Source organism: Heterocephalus glaber, unplaced genomic scaffold, assembly GCF_053883595.1.
Source record: "Heterocephalus glaber isolate CG9 unplaced genomic scaffold, H.glaber_assembly_v1.0 deba00001600, whole genome shotgun sequence".
Taxonomy (NCBI): domain Eukaryota; kingdom Metazoa; phylum Chordata; class Mammalia; order Rodentia; family Bathyergidae; genus Heterocephalus; species Heterocephalus glaber.
The window spans coordinates 27,468,362-27,487,358 of NW_028258372.1; the positions used below are offsets into that span (position 1 = coordinate 27,468,362).

Genomic DNA, 18,997 nt, shown 5'->3' on the forward strand with positions numbered 1-18,997 from the left:
AATTCCCACTTACATAATCTTACATGTTACTTCCATAGTATGTGGTCTAATTTCGTCTTAAATTGTTTCAAATGGGTTATTTTCTTCAAATAAATTCATTTTATGTCTGTGAAAATGGAAGAGCCTTTCAATTTGAATAATGGATAGAATAAAAGAAGGATACTTTTTAAGAGAAATGGATGTGATTATAGGACAGGACTTGGACAGTCCTGTTCCTTTTCAATTGCCTTTTTCATGTATAAGCAAAACACACACACACAAAGAGTTAAAATAATTAAAGAAAGCAAGAAAAAAATAATCATCTTAAATTATTTGAATGTAGATATCCCTCCAGGTATTTCGACCTTTTGGGGGGGTGCTAAGAGTGATTGCTTAGATATTGATTTGACTTACTAAAAAATCAACTTGATATTCCAAGGATAGAAAATCAAGTCAAATTATGATGGTCATCAAAGCAAGTTAAACAGTAATAAATGTTCCTGGAGAAAATGTATTTGCAGTAAATTTTTGATTTCCAGAATTTCAAGTTCTCTTATCTTCATTAACTCTAAGATCAATGTAAAAAAATGAATTACAAATAAGACATAAACACCATAATATAAATCTATGATTATAAATGTGTTTGTGTGTTTGCTTTCAATAAGATTTTGATACTAAGGTTATTTTATTAAAAATCTTCAAGTTTCTAAAGCAATAGTGAGCAAAAAATTTTTTGCACATAGGCCCATTCAGAAAAAATGAAATGTTTATGAGCTGCATGTATTCCACACATTGATAACTCATGTTGCATTAATTTAGATCATGTTGCTTACTACTTGTTGAACAATACCTAATATCTAGTAAATATGACAAATATAAACATCAAAACATGTTTGTGCATTGATAATGTATCCTTTAAATCTCTACAGCACTGAAGATTTGTTTGGTATATTTACATGTATTTATGCTATGTCTAACATAACATTCAGAGAAAGATGTTCATATTTCTTCTCTACTTTGAAGAGGAAAATAGATTCAGTGATATAAGACTCACTGACCGAGTTAATGAAGAGAGTTTGAGTAAGATACATTTATCTCAACCATTGTAACCCTTTTAGCCAGGAACAAACAGCCCCAGGATAAAGTCGCAGTAAAGCACCATCTTACCAGCTCTAGCAGGATGTTCGTTTCCATTTTAGTCAGTGGTGGAGTGACCTCTGCAATAAAGAAATAGTACTGCAGATAATTTTAGGAAGTACAATGAAATTATTTCTTTTCTGAGATTATTGGTACTTTCCATTTTGCTCAGGTGATTTGCAGGTGTCAGAAGCGGTGGACAGTTGCACTGCCAAGACTCTTTTGGAAAAAGTCCTATAGGCAACTTTGACCCTTACAGCAAATGTCCTTCAGAATGTGTTTTCTACGATTGATAAATATGGTCACTGTGTGGATGATTGCGCATGATAAGAGCTGGTTTTAATTTTTCAGGTATACAATGAGAATTTATTTTACAACTTAGCTGATTCAGATATTAATATATTGACTCATTTTTGTTTCACTAAAAACCTCTATATGTAAGGAAATTAAATGAAGAAACACAATGATTCCTTTCAACTTACCAATTCAATGAAAAGACCAGATTCATTACAGAAATATTTGGGTTGGAATATGGTCTTTCAACGTCTTTGTGCATGATCATGAGCAATTTGATGAACCTCTCTGAACTTTTGTTTTTCTACCAGAAAGTGAAGAAATATTTCATAACCTAGTGTTATCAGCATCAAAAGAAGAGAATATTTGCTATGACACCAGAGAAATGGTCTTTAAAACTATAACAGCAGAAATTGCAGCAAAAAAACCAAAAATAGGTAATTACAGTAAGAAACTCGGCTATCTAGATATTAGGTGGAAAAATAATCTTTCCTTATAGCAGACTGGATAAGTATTTGTTCTTCCAGATATCTACTGTTCTTAAAATTCTTTTGAATTGAGAAAAATGATCCAAGAATTTAGTATGTCCTAGAATTTTTTGTCAACTCTCTTGGTTTTTTCCTCAAAGTCATGGATTCCTTTCTCTACACCTTGAGAAATGTCTTCATGTTATCAAAAGGTGGGCAATGAATTTGGCCAGATAATAAAAATACAAAATATCTAGACAAGAAATATCTGATAAATAGCATAAACACATTTTTGTTAACATAGTCAAACACCTAAACAAAAGTTACATTCAACTTTATAAGGAAAAATTATTGTTTATATGTCTATTATTTCATCAAAGCTAATAACATGTTCAAGAGAATACTTTGAATTAAAATCAGTTTTACATTTAAAATTTTTCCTTAAAGTATTTTAGTATTTTGGTAGGTCTAATTTTTTGAGTTCTTTATATATTCTAGATATTAGCCCTTAAGCATTATTCCTAACAGTATCTCTGAGAGAAAAAATTGTCTATTTACATTTGAATTAGTAATTTGAACATTTATTTTATGTCATTATATGGCAATTTTTAAATTCTAAAATTGTTATTTTATTGACATTGTAAAAATGCTGGAATAACCAGCTTTTCAGGACTTGAGGTGAAAATGATTGTGCAGAGTATGTTGATTATTGGTTATTAGGATGCAAAAATAAAATGACAAAGCAAGTTGCTAAAGAAATTAGAGGTTTACTTTCTTCATAATATCCCTTATAATCACAGACTATTTTTTTTCTGTATGTTTCCCGAAATGTGCTGATATGTACTTGAGAATTAGTTTATCTGGCTATTTTAATAATGATTGTGTTTCTAGGATTGGTTTCTAAATATAGGTAATAAACATACACTACCATTATGCTATTAAGGAAATTAAAAAAAAAAAAAAATTCCCACTAAGCATTCTACCCAGTTGGGTTTGCCATGAATATAATTGAAAAGGGCCTTCAAATGTTTCCATTTAAAAATCTTGGTGGCTTTTCTCTAGGTTCTAATAAACTATATCAAAATAGAACTCATTTCATGGAAAAAAAAAAAAAAGGAATTCCACAGCACTTCTTTTTAATAACTGTTCAGCTACAAAATTTTATTGGTGTCTTTTTATGTTCCCCCTAGAGGATGTAATGCACAAAAGCATTGCCACGGAACATATAAAATTACAAATGAAATTTATTGTAAAAAGTAGAATGTCTTCTAGACTGGTGTCAGTATTTATTTCATTCATAAACCAAAATTGCAGTATAATATATTCATTGTCAGCAAGTTCATGTGTGTAAATTGCCATCCAATGTTATTGACTGATATAAGACAGATATTGAAAAGACAATTTAAATGTACTCTTCCAAACATAAACTGTTCCACAAAAGCACTGTAAAAACTCCTTCAAGATTTTGGGTTGTGCTTGACATTTACGGTTAACTACATAATTTGGTCGTGTCATAATCCATTGTGTTTGGCAATTTGGCATTAAACGCCTGCAGAGCGGATTGGATCCTCACCACTTCACTAGTTGACAGCTTGAGTCTATGACGAAGCAAGCAAGAGAAAAGATCTAGACGACGCTGACCAGGTGGGGAGAGTTTATTTACACGGTCTCTTATCTCTAGTAGTTGCAAAAGTGCGGAGTCCTGGGATCCCTGAGTATAGGGGTAGTCCAGTTGCAAAATCAGGTCCCGAATTGCTTCAGGGTCAAAGTGCATGCTGTAGCCAAACACTTGAATGTTGTTGATTTTCATGTAGCCCAGGTTCCGGGAAGGATCAATAAATTCCAAAGGTTCGTAGTAAATGCTCTCATTGCCATTCGGGCCATTTGACTTGATGCGACTCCTCAGGTAGATGTGTACTGTCTCAAAAAATGTCTTCCATTTGTTCCCCAGAGTCAGTGTCCAGTTATAGCATTGCAGGGGGAGGTCCAGCTTAGTCCGCTCCCAGTCTGGAAAGCTGTTTTCATTCACAGGCATGAACCAGCTCTCGGAGTGGCTGCCTCCAAAGGGATTGACATAAATAGCCAACACAGGCTCCAAGGTGCTGTTTTTAGTTAAGCAAATCTGCAGAGAGATGCCCAAGATCATGTGGACCAGACTTGACTTGTACTTGTTACTCTTCAAAGTGAGGAGCATCCGCTTGCGCCAGGAAGGGTCAAACCAACTATTGAGGCGCATGTCGTTGCTGATAAAAATGGCATGGACTTCGATTCGTCTGTCCGTTTTCTGCAACAGGTACTTCATCTCCAGATCTTGCAGGTCAGTCTCAAAGCCAATGTAGTGATCAGTGGACTCCGCTACTTCAGGCTTGCAGAGCCCCTGACTCAGCATGTAGCCGGTGTTGCAGGTGCCACAGCGGGTGCGGTTGTCAGGTGCGCAGGTCAGGCAGGCGGAGGCGTCGCCCACCGTGCAGGGCAGGAAGGCCGTGCAGACCACCTGGTCATTGGGACAGGTGCAGGAGTGCGTCTCTTCGGAAAAGCTGCCCAGGAGGCCGTTCTCATTGCAGTAGAGAAAAGACTGGATGCGGTTGAGCCAGTAGGTTGACGTTCTAGAAATACAAAACAAAAGGAGTCTATATAAATACAAAGCCTTAATGCGTATTTGTGTGTGCGCGTATGTGTTCTGTCACTGAGAAAAAAACCCCAAATTAGCAACATTTCGTTCAAGCTTGAATACTCTAGATTCTTTTTATTCGATATGTTTGCAATGCATAATAATTACATTCATTTTGGAGAAATGGTACTAGAATACTCCATCTCTAAACATGGGATATGTTTTATATTTTGAAAGATTGTATGCCGCCACATTGTGTTCTTAAAAGCTGATTGCAAGTATAATAAGCTTGGTTCTTGTTTTGAAGTGATAATCAACAACCGAAAATAGAGAAGATATTTGCTGTTGTTGTTGTAGTTGTTGTTTGGTACCTGGGATCTAATTTAGGACCTTGTGCTTGCCAAGCAGGTGCAGTGCCACTAAGCTACACCCCTGGCCCAAGCAAATAGTTTTATTATTAAATATGGAGTAAACTTATAGCATATAAAATGCAAGGTAGCGGCACATAGTGCATTAACTATTGCTGTTTTCATTACTTTGTTATGAAATTTTGTTTGTTTATCATAAAATAAAAAAGATTGCTCATTGATTATTCGTTTCATAGATTAAAAGTGCTGTAGGAAACCTGAATATTACAGAGTAAAAGAAAAATAAACAACTGAATATGTTAATCAACATTTTTCCCCTAGAGAGTTACTAACATTGAATGTACAAGTACCCATGGAGCGGGAAAATATTATTTAAACATGTTTGGTTTTACTCATTAACATCTACTCAAATATTTTTAAATATTTTATTAAAACAATAAACTTAGTGGAACAAAAACAAAAAAATAAGCTCTTTTTAAAAATAAAACAAATAAGCTCATTCAATAAGAGTTATGTGTGTTAAAGTGTGCAGTCATCAACATTTTGTCTTAGGCTAATCATGAGGACAGTTTAAGATTTTTTTTCCTATTTCATTATATTATTCAAACTCTTGGCTTGTTGAAAATCTCAGTACAATAATGATAGCAAAGTGTTGGCCTTGTAATCAGATAATTCCTTGTTATTAGAATGTTGTTTTTCTATTCTAGCTGAATCAGGAGAAAAGTTGCATGAACTCTATAATCTATGCTTCTTGCACATGAAAAACAGAAATAATAATGTCTTCCATGTTGAGGTTTTATGACAGACACATTAGTCTAAAAGCTACATGGTTTTATTTAGAGTGTAGTGTTGTGTCTGTTTCACAGAACTCACTCAAAATTGAATCTATTATTGATATTATGCCTTTCCAGAGTTCATATTTAGCGCATTTGAAATTTGAAATTGTCTGCCAAACAGGTATAGTTTAATCAATACATTAGATTTGTTGGCTCACTGGTGTTCAAATAATTTCTTCAGAATACTTGTAAAACTAGGTATTAATCTGCTTAAGTAATTATTAAAATAATTAAAAATATTCAAAGTGGTTATTTATATTACACACAAATTTGGTCTCTGACTTGCTAGCCTAGGCAATATTTAACACTCTTTTTAAAATTTTTTAAGGTTAGCTTGTCCTTGTTTCTACAAATAAATTAACTAGTTCTTCATTTTCTCTTGCAGCATCTACTTACCTTTCTTTATGCCTTGACCACCTAAAATAGCATATGAATGTTCTCTGTACACTGTTCCACTTATTAAATATAATACCTAGCTTGACAGAACCCCATATATTTTCTTCAAAGATACATACTAAATGCCCAGTAGAATAATAGATCAGAGCCCTTACTGTTTTTTGAATACTTTACAAAATACAAGATAAAGAAAGATAAAGAATATATAAGATAATATAAAGATTAAAGAAAGATGCTCCAATAAGGTATTTAAAGTGAAATTTAAACTTTAAACTGATCATTTCCAGCAATAAAGACGTCTACCTCTCAAGCTTCAGGTAGTAGAGTTATACAAAATAGGCCTTGATGTTTGCACTATTAACACATACATAAGCTTTATTTGTTTCACTTGTCTAAATGCAGTCACATCCTACTGACCCAGAAGAAAAGAAAAAAAAAAGAACCTTAGCAAACCAAAAATATTGTCATCTTACTTATTTATCACATTGGAAGCACTGATTAAAATACTAAGCTATCAGCTTTATTCTATGCTTTGAATATGTCCCCTAAAGGTCTTAGAAAAATGGTTCCCAATGCAGCAATTCTGGGAGATGGATCTTGAAACTAGGCAAATTTTCACAGGAGTTCTACCCTCATGCACAAACTAATTCCTTATCATGGGAGTAGCTTCCTTAGTAATGGATATGTTTGCCCCTCATTCCTCTTTTCTCCTCTTTGTTTGAATTTCTACCATGGGATGATGCAGCAAGAAGGCCCTTACCATTTTTCCCTTTCTCATATTTATTCCTAAAAGAAGAACCAAGCTACATCTTGTAAAGACACAAATTCCCAATTATGAATGTCATCATACTGTACAATTAAAATGTACTGATAAACACTTAAGTTTTATTCATTAAGAATAAAAAAAAAGAAGGCCCTCACCAAATGCTGATGCCTGTATCTCAGACTTCTCAGCTTTCAGAACTGAGCTGATAAATTTCTGTTCATTAAAAATTAATTAGTCTCAGTATTTTATCAGCACCAAATTCTCTAAGACAATTGATTTCAAAGTTTCTGTAAGTATTTTTCTAAAAAGCTGTCCTGTGAGCATGCTCAAGTATTGTGAAATAACAAAGAGTGAGCTTTCTGGCTGTGCGTTACCATTCATGGAAGTATTTGTATCCCTGTGACTTTTATGGTGGTGCTTTATTTTCTCATCTAAGAGTACGTATACAAAAAGCATCCTCTTTCTGGTTTATGAAACTGTTTGATTAATTATTACTGGGTTTAGTCACAGATTACAGAAATTAATATTACCTATTTTTATGCATTTACTGGCTTGTTTATTCCATTCCATTCCATTTTCAATCAAACCCTCCCCTTCTCTCCCTCCCTCATCCCCCTCTTCTTCCTTCCTTCCTTCCTTTCTTCCTTCCTTCTTTCCTTTTTCCTTTCCTAATTTATTCTCTTTAAGTCCCACTTGCTTTCTTTTTTTTTCTGTAGTTGTTTCTATCTAATATAAAGTATATAAAATATATACCCCATCTGGATGGAAAATTATATTTTCTTCCCTGAAAGAAAACCACAAATTCTCTGAGCCAACTCATCTCTCACTATAAGCTCTAATCATGTTTGGAAATCATAAGGACAAAATAAAAAATGAAATAAATAGACCCGAGGCGAAAGGCGGCACTCGCAAAGCTAGGACACTGTAGAAAGAATCATTTGGACATTTTAGAAAAGCAATGCCTTTTCCAGCTTTAGCCTTCTCCAATCCGTTTCACATTCCCGCAGATGCATCTCGGAAGGAATGTGTTTCGGCTTCTCAGGCTTCAGCTTGTCACGTATGAATACCGATAACTCCACATACTGTCAAAGCCCTGCTACCCTGGGACTGAAGAGCTAGCAAGTAGGTTTTTTTTATTTGCTCCTTCTTGTCCTTTCCCACTTACTACTTACATTTCAACTATTTTACTATATTTCACAAGGTGAGAATAGATTTTTCAAGGAAAAGGAAATTCAATAACCTGTCTTTCCTTTACTCTTGGTAAAACTCTACTGCAAGCAGCAGTCAAAAATACAGGCTAAGCAAGTTTTAGGGTTGCATAATGAATTTTTCACTTAACTAAAAGTTCACATAATTAATTTTTCTCTAACAAAATAAAACTTAGCCGATCTTACTTTATTTCCTAATTTTAAAAATGTTTTCTTAAGAGAAATGTCTTCAAATTTCCAAGTTATGTTGTACTATTTTTAGCTATTTATTATTATGTCTTAATATTAAAACAAATGAACTTATGCATTAAGTGATACATATCACTATATTACATTATGCAATCAATAGATATGGATACAGACATGGATAGAACCGTCTATATCATGTAGGTGTATTAGTTTTTACCTGAATGTCCCCCCAAGGCCTCTTGCGCTCCTAAGTGGGGCTTTGGGGAGGTGACTGTCTCATGGCCGCATGATGCTTAGCAGCGGAGTAGCCTACCGCTGGGTTTAAAGCTAACTGTGATGTTGGGAGGTGAAGCCTGGTCAGAGGACACAGGGAGTACGTCCTGTGTTTATCTGTCTCCACTCTGCTCTTCCTCTTTCTCCTTTCTCTCAGCCACTTCATAAGCAAATCTTGTCTTCTCTGCCATGGCCCTCTGCCAAGTCAGCCTGCCCTGGACCCAGTGACTATGGACTGAAACCTCAACTATGAGCCAAAAGAAACCTTTCTCTCCTTGATTTCTGGATTGTATTGTTCCAGTGACAAAGAAAGTAAGACAATAGACTCTACATAGTATATATTATACACTAAAATCATATATATGTGTATATATACATATATATATACACACACACACACACACATATGAGAGAGGTATTTTGCTGCTCTTAAGCTAACATGTGACATTGATCCTGATATTTACTTAAAAGCACTTCATAAAATAAAGAAAGGAAGAAAGGAAGTGACAATAGAGGAAGACCGAGAGTAATGCTGCAGAGGGGAGAAAGAAATAATGGTAAAGGAAGTATGCATTATGGCCAAAGAGAAGAAAGAGACTTGAAAACAGAAAAAGCAATTGATGAGTATTATGATATGGGCCAATGCAAGGTTACAGAGTCCACATACCTATTAGGAACAGACCTTTTGAGAACTTCAGCAGACTCTTTAGTTCAGGTATCTTTCTTCAACCTGTAATATTCTCCATGTGTTTAAATCTAACTTTTTCCACAAGGAACATATATGAGCATCAAAATAGCACTAGACTCAGGTATGCATGCCTTATTTTCAAGCTAAACTGTACCCTCAGATCTGGGACAAGTCCTTAGTTCTTCAACTTTTAGCAAAACTTTGTAATTCAAGAAAGTCTTCATACAAATGTTGATTCTACATGATGGTAAGGAACAGATATAGCTTTCTAAGCCTTGGTACATTTGTTTGTGATTGTCTTGTTGATATGTTGTCAGGATGAAAAGATGTAACATATTACATTAGTCAGATTCTGTCATTATAACAAAATACCTGACACAAACTTTACAAAGTAGAGATTTATTTAGCTCACAGTTTGGGAGGCTAAATGTGAAAATGGCATAATGCATGCAATAGCAAGGGGTTCATGACAAAAACACTGTATCTCAAATCACAAAGAGCTAGCTGGGTGGATTCAGGCTTGCTACTTTCATAACAATCCTTGAGAAGACTAAAGTTCCATTAGAAAATCTCTTAATCCCCTCTAAGGGCAGCCCTCCCCCAATGACCTAAGAACCTCTCATTAGGACTCCACATCATATTCCAATATCCTAGAGGCTAAGCTTCCAACACACAGACCACTTGGGGACACCCAAACCAATCACAAAATCTCATGCTCAGTAGCTGTTCCTAATAAAATGACATAAATGCTTATCTTTTGTTTTCTTTTATTAAGAAAATCAGCCTACATGTGATTGACAAGTGTTCTGTTTTAAATATAAAGTGCCTGCCAATGACTCATGAATTGAAGGTTTAATCCCCAGTGCAGCAGTGTTCAGAGATGAAGCCTAGAGAGGTAAGTGGATCATGAAGGTGCTGATCTCATCAATGGATTTGTGAGCTTGTACCCAAATGAGCTTATTAGAAGGTGGGATCCACTTGGAGGAAGTAGATAGATCACAGCCTCTTCCTCTTTCTCTGGGTCACGTGTCCTCATTCTGCTTCTTGGTTGTCATGAAATGTGCAGCTTTCTTTAACCACTTCTGCCATGATATCCCTGACACAACACAAGCCTAAAACAAGGGCGTAAGCTGATAATGGACTAAAACATCTGAATCTGCTAGCCAAAATATACATCTTCATTTATAGGTTGTGTATGTCAGGTATTTTATCCTAGCAACAGAAAGATGATTACCATAGTGAACCAGATTCTTACACACAACCTCAGACAATTTCTTGGAATAGGAAGGCCTTGCTAACATATTCAGTCCTATCAAACTCTTATATACATGAATATGTTTCATGTTTTCTCTGTATGTAAATTAACAGCCAAAAACGAGCTATTAGAAAATGTTTTAAAACTAGCTAGCCATCACTGTGGAGGAATATGTGCAGAAAAGATCAGAAACATACATACATAAGAGAGGGACAGCAGTAGACAGTTTTGAATTCACATGCACTGAGCACTCTGTGGCCCTATGTTTACGAAAATTTGGAAATTGCGTACTGAAAGTTTTTGCATTACTTATGGAAAAAATAAGCCTAACAGTAAAGCTTAACTTAATAAATAAATTCTACTATGTTCCAGTAAAATTAATTTACTGTTTAGTACACAACTCATGTCACAGGCAGCCACTTTGTATTCATTTGTTTTATTTTTCTAAGGAGATTATAAAGGTTAACTCCATTTTAAAATTTGAGAATAACTGAACCTCACAAGCTTGAATGACTTAGTGACATATATATTAAGCATTAGAAAGAAGACAAACTCAAATGAACAAATATAAATACTATTTTTTTTAAATGAGAATTGAAAATGTTCCTTAGAATAGAGAGGAAAAGTCTTAACAAATGACCTCAGGGAAAATATGTCTTTGTTGCCGCAGCAGAACATTGAAAATAAAATAACTTTTATTCGTGGATATCTTGAGTAGCAACACAGTATATTGGCTTTAGACAATTTTCTTGGGAAAAACTGTCATCTTTGAATCTTGTTTCATTTTCTTCACCTGAAAAATGTGAATGAAGTATCTCAGTGGGTTGTTTTCAAAATACATCACAACTGCTGGCAAAGCTTTTAGAAGGGTATGTGTGCACAGAATAAACAGGAAATTATTATATGTCCCTATTCTTAACATCACTGTTATTGTTACTGTCATTTAAAAAAACTGTCATTGGAGGCAGTTTCTGTATTATAACTGATTTTTCCCCAGAAGATAAAGCATTTCATTTTCTTTTTGACAACATATGCATTCGTGCATATTATTCTAGTCCTGTATATCACATTTATCAACATAGACATCATTTTGATAATATACTTGAGATTGTATTTAAAAGTACTTGTATATCCTGTCTGTGATAGATTTGAAGCCCTTTAAAATCTGCAAAGTCAGTACTGCTCAAGTTAAAGGCATGTACTCTAGAAGGTAGCTGTTTCCACTGAAGTATTAGAACATATGTTGATACAAAACAATTACCTCCTCTCATGGCTAAAACCTCTCTGAGCACTAATAATATTGTTTCAAAGGTCCCTTACTCTAACCTGCTAATCCTTTATTGCTTTCCAAATCCATCCACTGTGAATCCAAAGTTTTAAACCTAAACAATATAATTTCAATATATTTTTGAATTTTCAGGATTATTCCATTTCATTTTAGGCTTCATAGATTTGATCTTCTCAGACTTTAACACTTTAAACTAGGTACAGTTTTTTGGATTAATCACCCAAAGCATTTGAAACAGTCATAACTGATTATTGGCATGGAAACAGACATTAAAAACGACAAATACTGTGTCATTTTTCTTTCTCTGAATCTACTGTTCTGGCCATGTGAGCCCTGAAAATGTTACCTGGGCTCATGTTGACACTCTTGACATACCGCAGTTTCACTCTGGGACATAATTTTACATCTTGAAAAGAGGGATATTCACTTGTAAAGTACACTCAGCTGTGATTTTCCCTAGAAACTACTGACACACACCCACCAGCACACATATACAACCTTTTATTTTCTGAACCTGAATTTAAAATCTACTAAGTTTGTTTTGCAAGAGAACAATGAATAAGTGGGGGAACCAGTTAGATGTGGACAATATTTTAAGTAATATTATCTGGTGGTAACATTCTTGCAGTTGATTTTTTCATGTGCCTAGTAGTTTTCTAACCATTATTGCATTCTTTCCTTATTACTGTCCTATTTCCTTATATATTGATGTTTATTGCCTCAATTCGTAGGTAAGGATATGAGTTGTAAAACATTTAAATAATTCTAGTTTGCCCAATAACAAATAGGTAGTAAGTACCAGAGCAGAAAGTACATCCTCAGTTTCTATTACTCCAGTATTTGAGCTTCTCATCATTATAAACACCCACAATAGAAATAACTTATTATTTTATTGGGTTGAATGGTGTTCACAGAAAAGTCTCCTAACTTTTGGAGTACTAAAATTTGTTTTCACATTTGACAATATGGATCAAGAAAAATAAAGAAATGTATTATTCTTGTACTGTGAAAGAAATTCAGCAACATTCAGAGAAATGGAAGCCACACAAAATAAACACAATTATTTTACTGTCAATAAAGATAAATATTACCAATTTTTTTCCAACTAGAGTTCATGTTTAATTTCCCACCAGATGTTATCATAATGACATTTCCAGTAAATCACATTAAATAAGGTAACAAAGGCTTAGAAAAGTATTATGATGTGCAAGTTTATGTTGTTAAATTATCAATGTCAATAAAGGATATTGACATAAATGCAATTATTTTGCAAAATAATTTGCAAAAAGAGATATTTCCTGTGTTTGATAGTATTCTGGTTTTTATCCATCAAAATGTTAATTACAGCCAATCATTAATATCAAGTCTTTTCTATCTTTCATTACATAATACATGCTGTGAGGAAAAAGATATACCTGTTTTCTTATCCACTTTTTTATCATAAAATATGCAAATCATTTCCAGTGTTTAAAACTTCTCATTACAATCTTCCAATTATTTATAGTGTTATGAAAAAGTGTTCACTACAGATTGAAATTTGGAAATATAAATGATAACATTTAAAATTTTTGAAGTTGGGCCAGGGATTTAGCTCAGTGGTTCCAGCGCCTGCCTTGCAAGTGCAAAGTCCTGAGTTCAATCCCCGGTACAAAAAAAAAAAAATTTGAAGTAAAATATTATTTGTCACTTTAATACATGCCTCACAGATATGTTCAGTAATTAAAAAGAATGAAGTGGTACAAACAACAGTATAGATGAATATTGAAAATATTATGTTGTATGAGATAAGCAATATATGAAACAATATGTACTGCCTAATATCATTTATATGCATTTCAAAATAATGCCAAACAAAGACCTATGGTTGTAAGAATGCTGCTTATGGGAATGGATATTGTAAGTGGCCAAGAGAAAACTCCTGAGGAAATGGAAATGTTTTATATATTAATTACGGTCACTGTGTGTAGATGTATCAATTTTTCAATATGAAGACCTTTTTAATTCACTAAGCACAGGCTATCACATGCACATCAGGACATGCCACATTACACACTGTCCATGCAAATACGGATTTGTGACAAATATCCCAAATTTGCTGAATTGTAGCAGAGCTATTTTTCTATATTTCTCTTAATATATAAGAATACATATTATGTACAGTATAACATATAAATTCTTTAATTTGTTGCTACAATTGGAATATATTTTCTTTTATCAGCCAATGCAAGTAAGAAAACTAAGGAGAATTTGACAACATTCTTCTCTGACTCAAAAAAATATCCATGTCCTTAGATTGACATGAACCTGCAAGCACAGACCCTGAGAAAACTGTTCTGATTTCTCAGATATCATTTTATTTTCCTTCACCCTCATATATTCAGCTCCAATAACATTGAAATACAACTTCATGATCCCAATTCAGGGCTTTGGAAAAGATTATTCCCTAAACTTAAAATGCTCTTCTGCATATTTACACATGCCTAATTACAGGTGCCTGTAGGTGATGGTAACCCCTTGCGACAGAACAAGACAAGAAATTATAAATAGCACTGCACATGTCAGTTCTATATGTCAGCAATCACAGAGATGGTTTGGCCAACCTTGCCTTAGGAAATGTGATTCAGTCCATACACAAGAGATAACAAAAAGCCTGGACCCCACAGAGAAGTGGAAAGAGCTCTGGGATAGGACTCAAAACATTGACATTTAATCCTATTCTTACACTTAGTAACAGAAATACCATATAGTTTCAAAAGTAATAACTGACGTTAAGGATTACTCTCCTTTTGTCTTTTTAGGCACTATGATTTGTGCTCCAATTTCTGGTAATTTCACTATACATTAAGACATTTTGTGCAAGACTTTGGTCTCTCAGTTCTGTGACATTTTAATACTTGGTAGTTTTAGGCATCTTCAAAATCAGCCTCCCATTTATGTTTTTATTTTAACTGTTATCCATGTGTAATATCATGCTTCATAATCATGATAACTTCACACATATTTTAACTCTCTGCTTTCACTTAAAATAATAGTCCTAAATATACTCAAATTGTGGTCTCTTCCCTCACCATACCTGAACAGGTAAACATGGATAGAAGAAAACACAAAACCATATAGAATGGACTCACATTAAATTTGTAATGAAAAATTTCAAAAGCTTTCAGTGCTGCTTGATAATCCTTATACATTTTTCCCATTGTGGTCTCCTAATCAATGAATGAGTATTTTACATATAATTAATTTCTTCTCAAATAACTACATTTTATCACTCCCATGGGTTAACTTTCCTTGTGATTTAACTGAGAAAATACAAAAATTAGAAGAGGATTATTTTTTTCTTCCATCACTAAGATTCCAACTTTTCTCCTTCTAAACAGTGTGAATAGTGTCACTTCATAGTGACTGTAATGGATGTATTACTCGAATACTCTTGATCACTTCCAGGTTAACCTTGCACAGAACCCCATCTTCCAATGCCTTCTAGGAATTTTTTCTCTAATAATTCCCTTTTCCTAACTATCATAGTACCTCTCTCTCTAATTTATGGCATATAACTTGGGAGCATCCTAAAAAATTCAATTTAATTTATTTTTTCAGATATAATCCAATTTCCCCTTTCACTTTTTTTAATAATTCATCAGAAGCATTATCTATTTCAACTTTCTTCTCATTATCTTTGTTCTTAACTTTAAAAGATTTAATTCCCAATATTTTAATAAAAATGGCCTGGCTTGATTTCAATGTTACCAATACTGTATCTCAGAAAAAATTGATCTCAGCAAAACTAACACTCTGACAGATTTACTTACTTCTTTCCTGAAATACTCCCTTAACTTGGTTTTTTAGATATTGTGCTCTTAGTATTTCTCTCATAAACCAATATCATTAGGAATTTTAATTATTTTCCTTTGTTAGAATCTTTTCTACTCACTAACTCCTACCGTTTTAAATTTTGACAGGCAATTTCTGTAATCCTCGTATTTCAATAAACATGTTCTACCCAAGCTATTACATATAAGTTCATTGTTTAACTATTAAATAATAATACATGTTGACCATGTCCAAAATTTTATCTTCAATACAGATTCATTTGCAATAGTCAAGACTAATTTTATATATACCTGGTAGTACACACCTGAACATGAACTCTTCTTTCCCTCACCTTTACCCCAACACACACTGAAATCCCTGTCCCAGTGGGAGGACTCAAGAGTCATCAGTTTCCGTGGCTTGCTGTTTCTTCCCTTTTAATCTCTCTATCAGGCTAGACGGTCAATCTTCCAGCATAGAATAGATTTATAGTAGTTAGAGCTGATGAAGGGAGACAAAGTGGGAAAGTAAAGTACAAGCATGGAATGATAACAGTGACTTGGACTAGGATGGTGATTTTTCATTAAAGATTGAGTGGTATTAAGAGGAGAAAATGGAAAATTGTATTCATAAAGGAAAGTTCATTCTTCCATCTCTTCTTCAAATCTTAGACCATCCTAGCCATGGAATTGAGAAAAGTATAACTTTACATCCTAATACCAATCTGAATACTGACTTAATTTCATGAAAATCTAAGAAATACCCCAAAGATAAAAATATAGATACCACAGGTGCTTATTTGATAACTCTATGAACACAAACAATACTGTTCTCAACATAAAAATAATCATTCTGAAGACATTCTACTTCCTTCTTTGTAATACAAAGAAAAGTCCTTATATTTTAAAATAGATTCTTCCTTCACTCCTTTGTTTTCCATCTCCAGCATATGAAATACTGAGATTGAGCCTTTCAGCATCTGATCAAATAAGCAATAAAATATTTAATGGTCAAGTAAATGTGCATTTTCTATTTTTTTTGGCATGAAGATAAAATAGTAGACTCTCTTTCAATATTACACAAACAGCTAATTTGAGATGTCTATGTTTTTTAAAAATCTTGTGATGTCACTGAGTTCATTTTTCATTCATGTATAAACTCTAGATAACCATATATTACCTTTTCTAAGTTGTTATTGTGAAAAAAATAAATTAAAAAATATTATTAAGTGATTTATCTTCTAGATTTTTTTCCATGTCTAACATACTTATTTTCAGAAAAATAGCTTTTAATGGGAATATTTTGAAGAATCTAAATGTGTCCCTTAGAATTTATTTTGTTATTTTTAAGACATTATACAGATAAAATAGTAGAATTGAAGCATAACAGTTTAACATTAATTTCTGAACCATTTCTATTATTTCAGTGCCTATGAGCTTAATTCCATTTTTGGCTGTCAATATAAAATTATCTGGCTTCAATCTATATTCCTCAAAACTTTTCCCTTATCCTACATTCAAAGCATAACCATATAGATCTACTTTGCTTTAATTATCATTTCTCTGCTTTTAACTCACAATATACAGGCCTAACTTGAATGTTATTTCTGAATTTTAAACACACACACATATATATATATATTTAAATATATATATATATAATATCATATGTCCATTAGACATTTCCATTTAAGATGAAGGCCTCAAAAACAATTAAAAAACATACTGAAAAATGAATTTCATCACATTCACCCAAACTCTTGCATTTTAACTGCTCTTTCCCATTTATTTATATTAGTGCTGAATTTTATGGTCCATTTAATTTAATTTCTTCACCAAGCACACCACTGCCCGAGCTAAAAATCTGAGAATCGTAAGCCATCCATAACTTTCAACCTCCTCTCAAATGTCAACACCACTGTCAGTATTTTCAGCACTTAAAAAGTAACTACCAATTGCAAACATTTTAGAATTTATATCTGTAATATTTTAAAGATAGACTCTGTACCACTCTTTTATTACATTACCTCCCTAACACATCTTTCTGATTTTGCCTCCTGTGGCCTCCTTCACAATCCTTTCTCTACACAGTACTCAGAGAAGGCATTCTACCTACAGCCATTTAGGGATCCTACCACTGAGGGTAACAACCAAATCACGGGCATGATACTCCCAGTCTCATATTACATGGTGACCCCTCTAGAACTCTCTAGACTGTCCTTTCACTATTCTCTAATTATCTTTCATTCCACCCACTTCACTGAATTCTAAGGCAGTTGGTGCATATGTTGAGTGGCTCTTTAAAAAATCCATAAATATATCAATTAGACATTGTTTTTTTCATATTAGATAAAATATTCATAGTCCCGCTGGATAGTTCATTGAAATCCCTCCTAAATTCCCATTCCCCAGGATAATTAAAGCTCCTTCAATCTTTAGGGCTTAACTGATAAACAAGCTCCCCCCAAAAACCTCATATGCACCCTTAAGAATTGCACAAAATCTCCCGTTGTGTTTTCCATACTGTTCTGTACTCAAAATTTAAGTTTGCGCACTTAGCAAACTATGGTTCTATCTCACATGACTTAGTTCATTGAAAAGAAAGAATGCAACAGTATTGTCTCCTCATTTTTCTAGCAATTTAATATTACATTATTTGTGCAGAAAACAAAAGTAGAATGTATGAAATAACTGGTTAAAAGACAAAGGAAATTCAGTATGAATAATCCTCTTTGACCTGATTTTTAAGATAACAATAGGAAATGATGAATTAGCTTAAATACCTCTTTCACATCTATTCAGAAAACAAACAGTAAAGCCAAAACTTAAATCATTAGGTTAGCAGGCTTTTACAATATAGAACATCTCTTAAGCAGGCTTTTACAATGTAGAACATCTCTTAAGCAGGCTTTTACAATATAGAACATCTCTTTCACCTCAGTGATAAGGCTTTACATTAACCAAAATATCATTTGATTGGGAAAAAAAAAACACGACTTCTTGTATGCTATCAGCAGTGACATAAATGGCATACTCTTTAAAAATTTACTCCTCTCTTAGAAAGCCACAAAAATACAAATGGGAGCTTCTTATCAACTGTCAGAAAGATAGACAGAAACATGTCATTTCAAAAGCTTAATCTGTTTTGTTAGCAGGGGGAAGATCTTTATGCTTCTTGGCATTGTTTTCATCTCACCCTTAATTTAAATTTTGAACAATAAACACATTTTTAAATGTATAACTTTATTATCGTTCACTAAACACACACATATACAAAAATTAAAATTATTCAAAGAAAAACAATGCAAGGGAAAAAATCTATAATAATATTCAAATATAGTAGAACTCAACCAAAGCAAAACTGAAAAGTACTTAAACACTTTTCCATATAATTTTTAAAAAACATCTCAGGCATTAACAGACATCAGAAGAT

At 33.4% G+C, this 18,997-nt stretch overlaps 1 protein-coding gene and 1 long non-coding RNA gene across 9 annotated transcripts in view; one reads left to right on the plus strand and one right to left on the minus strand.

The window, feature by feature from the left end:
- Window positions 1-3,103: 3,103 nt before the first annotated feature.
- The window catches only part of Brinp3 (BMP/retinoic acid inducible neural specific 3), a 392,440-nt gene continuing 376,546 nt past the window's right edge, over window positions 3,104-18,997 (minus strand). For all 7 annotated transcript variants that reach the window (XM_004862778.3, XM_087194464.1, XM_087194463.1 and 4 more), the window contains one exon: window positions 3,104-4,483. In XM_004862778.3, coding sequence (XP_004862835.1) covers window positions 3,367-4,483 — 1,117 coding nt within the window. In that variant the 3' untranslated portion in view covers window positions 3,104-3,366. The remainder of the gene's footprint in view (window positions 4,484-18,997) is intronic.
- Window positions 4,033-18,997, plus strand: part of LOC106010909 (uncharacterized) — a 47,784-nt gene continuing 32,819 nt past the window's right edge. Inside the window, exons 1-4 of one of the 2 annotated variants that reach the window (XR_015444585.1) lie at window positions 4,056-4,194; window positions 7,862-7,976; window positions 8,682-8,836; window positions 9,988-10,107. This is a non-coding gene — a long non-coding RNA (uncharacterized LOC106010909). Of the gene's footprint in view, window positions 4,195-7,861; window positions 7,977-8,681; window positions 8,837-9,987; window positions 10,108-18,997 lie in introns of both variants that reach the window. The other variant, XR_001184603.3, reaches the window with a different exon arrangement.